The sequence below is a fragment of the Podarcis bocagei genome (assembly GCF_964188305.1).
Source record: "Podarcis bocagei genome assembly, chromosome: Z".
NCBI lineage: Eukaryota > Metazoa > Chordata > Lepidosauria > Squamata > Lacertidae > Podarcis > Podarcis bocagei.
Window position 1 is genome coordinate 32,521,885 of NC_138140.1, and position 12,187 is coordinate 32,534,071.

At 42.3% G+C, this 12,187-nt stretch overlaps 1 protein-coding gene across 10 annotated transcripts in view; it reads left to right on the top strand.

Annotated features, from left to right (window-relative positions):
* The window catches only part of DACH2 (dachshund family transcription factor 2), a 340,390-nt gene that overhangs the window by 222,071 nt on the left and 106,132 nt on the right, over positions 1–12,187 (top strand). For all 10 annotated transcript variants that reach the window (XM_081180171.1, XM_081180162.1, XM_081180164.1 and 7 more), the window contains one exon: positions 2,157–2,288. In XM_081180171.1, the coding sequence (XP_081036297.1) occupies positions 2,157–2,288 (132 nt within the window). The remainder of the gene's footprint in view (positions 1–2,156; positions 2,289–12,187) is intronic.

Consider the following 12,187-nt stretch of genomic DNA (forward strand, 5'->3'; position numbering starts at 1 on the left):
TGCAGTTAACAACTCCAAGCAAAACAGCCAGAATGGAATTGGAACATCAAAGTTTGTATCACAATATTTTCATAGAGAAGCATTAAAAAAGAAGACACCCACCCCATACAGTCATAAGTGATGCAGTCCATTCTGGCACCCCAGAACTCAACCTACTCATTCCCCCTTCTTTCTGATCCATCTGCAAACTAGATTTCAGTCTCCTCACTAGTGCTAGGCTGAGCATTTGAAAGACTGAAGGATTAACCTGGAGTTTGCTTGATTGAAAGAGGGATAACTGTCAGAAGAGCATGAGACTCTTGATCTAGGGTTGTGGCTTCAAGCTCCATGTTGTGCAAAAGGTTCCTGCATTGCAGGGGGTTGGACTAAATGATCCTGTGGTCCCTTCCAACTCTCCAGTTCTATGAATCTATGTGTGTGCAGTGAGAGGGTAAATTTCACCTTTGTCCATTAGTTTCTATACACGCCCACACACCTCCATCCAGGCAAGAAGCTTTATCAGAATTAAGGGAGAAATTTTGAGCCAGGCGAAAACACTCAAGGAAAATACAAAGCAAGGCCAGTGAATGGTAAGACATCAGGAGCAGGAGTGTGGCCTTGGGGAAGGTGCCTAGACCCAGGTAGAAAGGTCCTCTGGACTATGGTTCCCCACCTCTGCTCAGGAAGTTGCCTCCACCTTCAGACAAGGTACCCAGTGACAGTCTATCTTCTCTCAAGAGGTAGCATCTGCCTTCAGTGTGGTGTAGTGGTTAAGAGCAGTGGACTCATAATCTGGTGAACCGGGTTCGCTTCCCCGCTCCTCCACATGCAGCTGCTGGGTGACCTTGGGCTAGTCACACTTCTCTGAAGTCTCTCAGCCCCACTCACCTCACAGAGTGTTTGTTGTGGGGGAGGAAGGGAAAGGAGAATGTTAGCCGTTTTGAGACTCCTTAGGGTAGTGATAAAGCGGGATATCAAATCCAAACTCTTCTTCCTTTTCTTCTTCTTCTTCTTCTTCTTCTTCTTCTTCTTCTTCTTGCCTGGTCCTGAGGAAGGCACAATCTGCCTCTTGAAGAAAGCATGCAGTAACTAGTGCAGAATTATAGATGGGTTCCATCACCCCACAATGAGCAAGATCTGGAGGGAGGACAGTTCACTCCAGCCTGCTTCTGAAGGAAGCCAGGAGCAGCTGCTCTCATCTCTGAGGGGGTATGGGACCCAGAAACTGCAACATGGCTCCCCCCCTTCCTATTTTCAATATGGCATTGTGCATTAACATTTCATACCACCAGATGTTTCATTGTTCTTGCTTTCTGAATGTCTCACTTGACCCACAGCAGGTTTGAATGTGGATATCTCATACAACTGGTAGAGCACCCAGAAACCAGGCACAATTTGGACTTGAAATCATAGCGGCGCCAGAGCCTTAGTGGTTTTGTGTGTTTTCTCCCCCTTTTGAATGTTTCCAGTTACAAATAGTTTGATAATTTAATTAAATGTTTTGTTTTGATATGAGGGACTGCAGTGCAGGCGGTGTGGCTTGCCATTCAATTTTAATTAATTAATTGCATACCTCAAGATTAGATTACTCATAGCTCCTCTTTAGTTAATTTACTCGTTCACAGTTTTGACAGAAAAGCTTTATGAATAATGCAGAGGGATGGGTACCATCTAACCAATTACTAAACTTGGGGGTATGTGTGAGGATTTAGTTAGAGAACAGTACTACCTTCCATCATCATCCATAATCTATAAATATGAATGCAAAATACATATAAGTATGAATATATGTGTGAATATCTATCAGGGTGCCCACCGGGTTCTATAACTCCATTTGCACCAGGTTACAAATTATAATTGCTGTGTGAGTCTTGCTTCACTCCCTCAAGCAACTGCCCACATTATTAATGGCTGAGAGCCATTATGGCAATGCACTGCTTCCTGTGTTGGAGGGAATAAGCCAAAAATCACAAGTGGGGAGAGTGTTATTGTGTTCATATCCTGTTTGTAGGCATCTCAGACGCATCTGATTGGCCACTGTGAGAACAGGATTCTGAATTAGATGGCCCTTTGGTCTGAACCAGCAGGGATCTTATGTTCTTAGGCAAGTTGAAATGACAGAAAAGACTGTTTGGTCATTTTGTTTAAATAATTTTTCTCTTTATTTCTGTGGCTAGGTCTAACAGCAGCTGCCATGGCAGAGGCGATGAAATTGCAGAAGATGAAGCTGATGGCCATGAATAGCCTTCATGGAAGTGGGAGTCAGAATGGGACAGAATCTGAGAATGAGGAGCTGAATTCCAATGCAGGTAAGCAAATCTGAAATCTGTTTCTTTGAGTTTACCTCTTAACTGTTCGCTCCTGGGAAGAAGAAATTCTTCCATTGTCAAGCAGTTGCTATTTTGGGTTGCCTGCAACTCGAATAGCCACTTTACGAGAGTCACACATGGAAAAGCTGCCAGATTATGGAATTGATGGTGGTAACTCGCTTCTCCACCTTTGTCTTTCTGAGGGATGACTCATACTGCATTCCAAAAATTAGAATGTTTTGGAAGTCATCCATAATTGACAGGAAAAGTCCACACACAATGGAGGATTTTTTTCTTTTCTTTTTTGGCAACAGGAGAAGTCATTGTTGCACAAATGAGCTTTGGGGGAGATGTTGATCACACCTTTCGCTTTTGGCAAATGCCAATCTTAATGCTTAGCCTTGGGGAGAATGATTGTGTGTTTACGTGTTAATCATCATAATTAACATGGACCTAGCACATTTCAAGTTTTGGGAGCACTTAATGTATATCAGCATAATGTCCTTTTGGGATCTTCTAAGATAGGCCTCTATTATTTTCACCAGGTTGCAAATATGGTGCTGAGGCTTGAGATAAGATTTATTATTCCATTTTTTTAATCTCTCAGTCTTGTTATGAAACTATTGAGTGGTCTCCCAGTCCAGACACTGATCATATTCATACCACAAGGTTGCTGCGTTATATGCATTAATATCATAGCTCTGGCTGAATATTGGCTTGCCAGAGATTTTCTGGTATATGGATTGACAATCCACAATGGCGCAATATGCCTGCAGGGTCTCATTTCCTGAAATTAGACTTGAAATAAGCCTTCTGTTGTAACCAAGAGAAGCTATTTTTGCCTGGGGTCCAAAAAAGTTTCTCCACTTTTCAATTTCTCCAAAGGCCCAAAAAAGGTTAGCAACCCCTCTTGACTTTGAAGAGGCTCATATCATTGATTCCCCAGCTCACAGTACTGTTTACTTAGCTTCATTTGTAAGAGCAGCCTGTACAAGGCAGTTCACTACGTAGTAAAACTGTTACAGGCATCACCCAAAAACCCCAAACCGAATTGTGGCTTCCTAGTTTGTTCAGCTTCCTGATTCATTTCTCCCACTCCTGGTGCAAGAAGAGAAAAGCAGTAGTGATCAAGCACTTTGAACCAGCACACTGCTCATTCCAAATAATGCACAAGAGCCAGCAGTCTTATCATGATGTGCGAACATGGGCAATGTATTGATCTTGATCCATGCAGTGAGTTATTACAGCAGGGGAAATATGCAAAGAGGGTGGGTGATTTTGCCAGCTTCCTTATGGAAATCATATGAATACAAAATGCTTCAATATACCAGACCAGACTGTTGGTCCTTCTAGCCCAATGCTGTCTACTCTGACTGCCAGCTGTCTTGCAGGATCCCAGACAAGCTACCCCTGTATGAGAAGATGCTAGGAATTAAATCTGGGACCTTCTCTGTGTAAAGCAGGTGTTTTGCCATTAAGCTATGCCCTTCTCCCCAGTCATAAAGTGTATACCAACAATTATCTCTTGTGCATGTTCTTTTTGGTGCTCTCTGTACCACCCAAGGCCATCTAGATCAGCATTTCCCAACCTTCAATTCCTTAGCTATTGTTGACTACAACTCCCATCATCTCCCAGCCAGTGGCCGGGGTTGATGGGAGTTAGAGCTCAACAATAACTGGTGGCCCAAGCTTGACAAACATTGCTCTAGATACTTCACTGAAACTATGGTATGCCCATTATAATTCTATGTCTACACTCAAGCTTTTAACAAATGTTTGGGGTGGTGTTTTGTGTGTATAGACTCATACGGGCTAAATGACTGCTAAAATAAAATGGTGTAAAACAAAAATAAAAGGAGATTGAATTTTGAAAGTGACTTCTTAACAAAGGCAGGCGGCAACATAGCCACTGAACCAGGAGCCATGTCAGTGAAGAAAACATTTTATTTTAAGGAGACAGACCTACAGTTTCTTTGATTCGAGGTTGTGTTTAATAGCTTCTGTAATGGCTGCAACATGACTCTGCATCTCGATTTCAGCATGAATAACAACCTGTTCGTGTTTCATTTAGCTCCAAATGAGAAATTCTGTCTTTTTATTGTTTTAGGAAATTAGTCTGTGTACTATTGCTCCTGGAACTTTATAATTAATCACTAAAGGTTATGGCTGTTGAGAGTTTGTGGGAAATAGACGCCTGAGTGGTTATAACTATAGCTGTCAAATCAGAAATATTGGTTTACAGTGGTAGAGTTTGTTATTCTTTTGGATTTTTAATAGATACACACACGGGGAACAAAGAGTTTGAAGTCACCTCTTTACTTGAAAAAAATATATGTTGAAAGTGTGTGTGTGTCTGTGTGTCCTTTCATTCATTGCTACATAGTGATTTCCACAAGAGAGATAGAAAAGATATGCCTTTAAAACCCTTTTCATTCTGGATGATTGCCTTTTGTGGTAGTTTAAGTGGAGCAAGGAAAATGTTTGGCAATTGGGCTTGAATAAAATGGTATTTGCCAGTGTCTTTCTTTTTTGAGTATATATTATTGTGCTTTTGTTAAGATTCAAATCCAAAGTACACCTGGAGTTTCTGAGAGAAGGATGTTGAACATGTAGTGTGCCCTTCTACAAGGGTCTCACAGTTTTTCTTCTGCCCACCAGTGGGTGGGAGGGTGGAAAGCAGGGAGACAAACAGCAGGTTCTGTTAGAGCTAATGACAGGCAGAGGCAAATAACTCTAGTTTTGTCCCTACCCACCCCCACTCCTAGCAGAGTTCTGCATGGGCAAAACTGAGAATAAGGAGGAGTTTGTCAGGAGACTTGTAGTCCCCTCACTGAGCTCCAATTCCCAGAGTTGCCTGGGAAGAAGAATTCATTGTTAAACCTCTCTGGGAATTGCAGTTCTGTGAGGGGATTACAGGTCTCCTAACAACTGTCAGCACCCTGAAATTCCCAAGATTCTTTGGGGGGAGGAACCATGGTTGTATAACATGGCATGATACAGCTTTGAAAAGTATAGTACAAATGGGCCCCAATTTTATGGAACTCCCTTCCAGCTGAGGTCAGGCAGGTCTAATGTTCCACTAAAACCTTTTTTAAAAAATTCGTTTAGCAAGCATTTCGTTTGAATTCCGTTTTTACAGTTTTCGCTTACTTTTATCTTCTTTGTTTCATGGCATAACTTGCAACCACTTAGAGACTACCCGTAATTAAGTGCTTATATAAATCGTCAGAATAAATAAAACACAGAAATTAGAAGTACTAGTAGTGGTGACAGTCATGTGACAGTCATAGAGGAGGGAGAAAGGTTGTTTTCTGCTGCTCCAGAGAAGCGGACACGGAGCAATGGAGCCAAACTACAAGAAAGAAGATTCCACCTAAACATTAGGAAGAACTTCCTGACAGTAAGAGCTGTTCGACAGTGGAATTTGCTGCCAAGGAGTGTGGTGGCGTCTCCTTCTTTGGAGGTCTTTAAGCAGAGGCTTGACAACCATATGTCAGGAGTGCTCTGATGGTGTTTCCTGCTTGGCAGGGGGTTGGACTCGATGGCCCTTGTGGTCTCTTCCAACTCTATGATTCTATGATTCTATGTCACTGCTGATATGTGACCATTATTTTTGGTTCTTTGCTGATGTGCTAAATATGTGAATGAGTGGATGAAAGGGAGATAAAAAGTGAACAAACTGATTGTTGCCTGCAAGTTTTTGTTGTTGTACTTTGAAGGACTCTTTATGCCATTGCGCTGTAATCAAAGAAGCGTCAACATATAACTCCAGAGATTGAAGCTGCCCATTCCAGCCATTAAGCAAGGAATAAAGTTGACTTAAAGTGAAGTGGGGTGGAGGCATTTTAATAGAAGTTCTCCAATACATATGTGTCTGTAGCATTCCTGAGCAACAGCACCAAAGAGCATTAAATACTTCTTGTGGCAAATATTCATTATCAATGCTTGATTATTATTTCTTCTTCTTCTTCTTCTTCTTCTTCTTCTTCTTCTTCTTCTTCTTCTTCTTCTTCTTCTTCTTCTTCTTCTTCTATTTATTGGCATTTTCGTTTTAAAAAAACATCATGTGATTTTCCATAACTTTACATTACCTATATTCTGACTCTCTCGAGTCAACGACTTCCCCCCCATCCCTCCCAACTGACTTTCTAGCTTCCAATTATCATTTCATCCGCATTTCTCATTCCCCTCATCTACCTTTCTTTTTACTTTAAAATTCCTTATCATTGTAAATAAGTTTCTAATTTTAACTGACAAACTTTTTGGCCAGTCCTGTTAGCGTTGTTAAGTGTTTACAATGTTCTTTCAAATAAATAACAAATTTACTCCAGTCTTTTTGAAACTGTTAGTCTTGCTGGTCTCAGATTTTCCCGGACAGTCTTGCCAGCTCTGTATATTCAATCATCTTACTCTGCCATTCTTCTGTCGGAGTTTCCTGCTGTTTCCACTTCTGAGCTAAAAGAATCCTTGCCGCTGTTGCTGCGTATAAGAATATAGTATGGTCTTTCTTAGGAATCTCTTCTCCTAAAATACCTAACAAGAAAGCTTCTGGTTTCTTATGGAACGTGTTCTTAAACACTTTCTTAAGATCATTATAAATCATGTCCCAGTATGCTTTCACATCATTGCTTGATTTCCGAGGCAAACTGATATATTAGTAAGGAGCAGGGCAACCAAGGAAGCAGCTTCTGGCAGTTCAAGAACCAGGGGGAAACCTCTTTTATAGGGTAAATAATAATAATAACAATAATAAAATAAATTTCTGTTTTGTGTATGTAACATGAGTTTTCCCCCATGTACCTGCCATGCAGTTCCACCCGCCCCTCCTAAATGCAAACATCCTTCACGATCTGTTTAAAAAAACCACAAATACATCACTCAGAGGAATATTTAAAGGAGCATCAGGAGGGGAGAAACTCATTGGTTTAATGGAATGCTGTCAAGAAAAATCAGCATCAGAAATGACACAGGGGCAGAATTGATACTTCTGCACTGACACGTTAAAAGAAAATCCCATACATTATTTAGAAAACCTCGAAATCTGTCAGCAGTATGATTGCCGAGTTAGCAGAAGCAGGAGGGAAGGGGCTCGGAGTTGAAAAGAAAAAGGCATAGGCATGGATCCATATTGTAACCTTTCATGTTCTACACCCACCACAAGTACCTAGCTATTACACGGTCAGCATTCCCTCCCCCCTCCCTTTTAAAAATCCCCATTTTAAAAATCTCAAGTCGAAAGTGGTAGGTGTTTTATTCAAAAAAGCAGGCTGCCTAAGATGTTATTTTGTTGTAAGTATAAAGATGACAAGATCTAAGAACACGGTGTGCGCGTTTTGTTTTGTTTTTTTAAAGAATCTTTTTTTAATGCCTTGGCTGATTTCCTAAAGTAGTTCCCCCTGCCGCCACCCACATCAGTAGAATAGGCATAATGTAACCATGTTTTGCTTATTTAAACACATCGGTAATATATGGACAGTTTTATATTCCAGTGGTGCCAATGTTTAATTCTCTATACTATATATCTTTATCTATCCACATATATCTAATGGCCAAATAAAAGCACCTTGATTTTTGTTTTTGTTTTTAATCTTTATGTTATATTTTGCAAGAGAACTTATCCCAAAAAGTATACTCTGGGCAAGGATACATTTTATGGACATTGAACACCTCTCCCTGCCCTGTTTTGACACACACACACCCCAGCCACAAAGGTTTAGGTGTCAGTAGCAAAAGAAGACTTGTCCCTATTTCAAAAGCCACTTTGACAGGAATTCTGCACATCTAAGCATGAAGGGATGTGGATGGTGCTGTGGGTTAAACCACAGAGCCTAGGACTTGTTGATAAGAAGGTCAGCGGTTCAAATCCCCGCGGCAGGGTGAGCTCCTGTTCTTCGGTCCCTGCTCCTGCCAACCTAGCAGTTCGAAAGCACATCAAAGTGCAAGTAGATAAATAGGTACCGTTCTGGCGGGAAGGTAAACAGCGTTTCCGTGCGCTGCTCTGGTTCACCAGAAGTGGCTTAGTCATGCTGGCCACATGACCCGGAAGCTGTACGCTGGCTCCCTTGGCCAATAAAGCGAGATGAGCGCTGCAACCCCAGAGTCGACCACAACTGGACCTAATGGTCAGGGGTCCCTTTACCTTTACCTTTAAGCATGAAGAATGGGGCTGGCTCCACGTCTCAGATTCCCCTAGTAAATTGCCCTCTTGTGGGGTGCTCTCCTGACACAGGGCCCCAGTGAACTTCCCTGGCTGCAGGCCATGCGGGGTGATCCTAGATCTGGGACAATGTGGGGTATTAAAGGGATGACTGCTCGGTGTGCTAGGCATATAAGGGGGCCAAGTAGTACACCCTACTATGGACCTGGGATCCTGACAACTCTTCAGTGTGCATCAATTTTGTTGTCATAGCAAATCAGTTGAGCTCCCTTTATCCCCTCCTAACTTTGATAGGAGCAAGGCAGGCTGGCTGTTGCAGCACCAAGGACAGCTCCTAGTCCAACTCTCCTACACTCAACTCCTTGTTGAGTACTGTACTACTACTACTGGTTAATTGCTTGTTAGCCAAAAATCTCCAAGCAACTTACAGCACATTTAAAAACATAAACAGAAGTACATTATACCATTTTTAAAAAAATCAGACAAAACACCTGCCATTTATTGATAGACAGGTGTGTGTGCATTTGTGAGTGTGCGCACATGTGCACACACACCTTCCTATCTATCTTGCTGGAGAAAGCATTCCACAGGTAGGGAGCTACAACCAAAAATGACCTTTCCTTTGTCACCACCTTTCATCACAGCAGGGCCTTGGTGAAAGGCCTCAGAAGAAAACCTAAAGGTCTGGGTAGGTTCATATTGGGTGAGGTGTTCCAGAAGGTACTGGGATCCTGAGCTGTAAAGAGCTTTATAGGTCAAAACCAGCACTTTGCATTGGGGTTTGAAGCGTACCGGCAGCAAGTGTAATTAGAACAGAGTAGGTGTTATATGATCTGTTCGCCTAAAACCTGTCAACAGTCAGGCAGATGCGTTCTCCACTAACTGAAGCTTCTGGACTTAGTTCTGGAGTCTCTCAAAGGACTGACCCATGGCCTGTTGGCAGGCACTTCTTCTGCCCCCCATGGCCTCCCACCTGCACTGCTGGACTGGTGCGGTGGGGCTGGAGACACTCGGGTTCTCAGACTCATGGGAAGGCACCCATGATGGTCCTGACTCTGGTTCTACAAGGTCTAATGTATGGGATGTGGTCCATCAGGCTCCTGCCTGCAGTTTCAGGTTTAGTGGTCGCCTGATCACCTCTTTAGCTGTTGTTACTGTGGCCTCCAAGTCCGCATGGTGGTCACTACTTTGGGGTCATGTCTCATTGGCAGGGAGTTAAACTAGATGATATTTGACCACTCCCCCGCCAAATATTATGATCCCATAAGATGATTCTTGTTAATATATTGTTGTACACTGATATGAAGTGGTTTATAAATTTGCAAAATAATAAATAATGAAATCACTAATAAAATAAACTCTGCTGCCAAATGATTAGAACTCTTGCTCTTTTTCATAATAATAAACTAGAAGATAGGTGTTAAATGTTTCTTTTGTTGTTTAAGCTGCTCTGCTTTCATCATACCCCCTCCCACAGAAATATTTGGGAGAACCCCTCTGATAGATGGGAAATACTGTGCCTCATATGCCCCCATTGCACAAAAGGTGTAGTTTAGCAATCTGCCAGATTAGCAGGATGCTTACTGAGATAGCACGTGCTCTGATTGGCTGAGTTTACCCGAGAGGGTTTTCTTTTGCATTGCATGGTTTGATTGAATGTCTCCTTGTTACATACAAGGCCTGAAGTAAGAAAGACAAAACCTCTCTGTTCATTTCTCCTCAAATTATACACTGTTTTTGTTGAGGTTTCCTTAGTGAAGTGTTATCAGGATTCATTTCTTCTTCGGACTCCCATCTGTGTTATTTAAGTGGGTTTGCCAACACCTACCTGTAACACATGACACTACTAACAAATGTCTCCAGAATGAATTGTGAGTAAATGTATGGCCCAGTTCTTCCGGGAGAAGAAGCTTGCTTGCCGCAGCTCATTTGCATATGTCAGTTCATATTCCTGGTTATCAAATTAAAAATTGCCTGCTGCTATTCTTAAAGCCGAACTTAAGCAAAGAGTAAGGTGGCAAAAATCCATCCAGGCCGATTTGGAACCAGTTCAGTCATTCCTTAAGGCATATGTGATAGTCAAATGTACTAGAGGAATATTTGGGAAAGCTGACTGCATGTCCACTTTTAAATATTTGACCCAAATGGCACTGTTAAAGTTAACCATGTGAGTCAGTATCAAGAACATATCATTGCAAACTTGTCATCAGCTGTTAGCACCATTTTAAATAAAAGTTAGTTATTATTTATTTAAGGCATTTATATACCACTTCGTTAGGGACGCGGGTGGCGCTGTGGGTTAAACCACAGAGCCTAGGACTTGCCGATTAGAAGGTTGGCGGTTCGAATCCCCACAACGGGGTGAGCTCCTGTTGCTCGGTCCCTGCTCCTGTCAACCTAGCACGTCAAAGTGCAAGTAGATAAATAGGTACCGCTCCGGTGGGAAGGTAAACGGCATTTCTGTGTGCTTCTCTGGTTCACCAGAAGTGGCTTAGTCATGCTAGCCACATGACCCGGAAGCTGTATGCCGGCTCCCTTGTCCAATAAAGCGAGATGAGCACCGCAACCCCAGAGTTGGTCACGACTGGACCTAATGGTCAGGGGTCCCTTTATCTTTACCTTTATACCACTTCATTTACTGTATATACCATGATGGCTGAGTTCTGCCAGCGCTGTCAGAGGTGGTAGTGTACCTTCTGAATACCAATTGCTGGAAACCACAGGAGGGGAGAGTGCTGTTGTGTTTGTAGGCTTCCCATTAGGGCATCTAGTTGACTACTTTGAGCACAGGATGCTGGATCAGATATGCCACTGCCTGATCCAGCAGGTTCTTCTTACGATCTTATTTCAAAGCAACCTTCCACCATAGTTGCTGTTTTGGCGTGGGCACAGGGCAGACGAATCCAAAATACAATCCCCAGGTAGCAGCTGTAAGACAGTGAACATACATTTGATTGCATTGGTGGTCAATACAGCAACAGGATGAGTCAGGAGAGAACTCTCAAGATGCATATAATAAGCTTTTCCCCTTGGGCTCACAAAGAAATCTCAGAAATACTGACCCAAACAATAGTGAGTTCACCCATGACTAATCTTAACAACCTTATTTTTTTTACTTCACTTGAAATTCCTTCCCTTATTAGAAAAATCTTTTATTGTTAAATCTTGATTGCGACTTAAGGACATGAGGGTATGGCTTGATGAATCAGTCAGAAACCAATCTGGGTTGCTTATGCATATGGTCATTCAATCCTGCTTCTACATTAATTTGTATTACTTTTTTAAAAGCTTGGAAATTCACATTTTAATACAGATTTTAAATACCCACCCACCCCCACAAATATGAATATCCAGTGCTTGGGGGGGGTACTCAAGGTTACACAGTGCCAGCACCCACCCACACCCAAATTTTAAAAGTGTGGCACTCACTGTAAGTACTTGATGTTGAGGACTTCCGGAGGCGGCGCCAACAGTAATGGCGGTCTCCTTCTGAACGGGAGGAGAAGCTCCACGGAATTCAGGGTCTCACCGCTACGGCGCAGCGGGGACCCGTTAAAAAATTGCATGATGTTGAGTTCTGGTACCTTTTTTTTTTTTTTACTTTTTTTAAAAAAAATATCTAACAGGACAATCCAAAATTAGGGGAGGAAGAACCAATGGGAGGTAAGCCACTCCCCCCCCCATAGCCTGCAAAGCTCATGCTTGCATGAGAGTCAGGGGATGTACATTTCTCCTCCCTTTC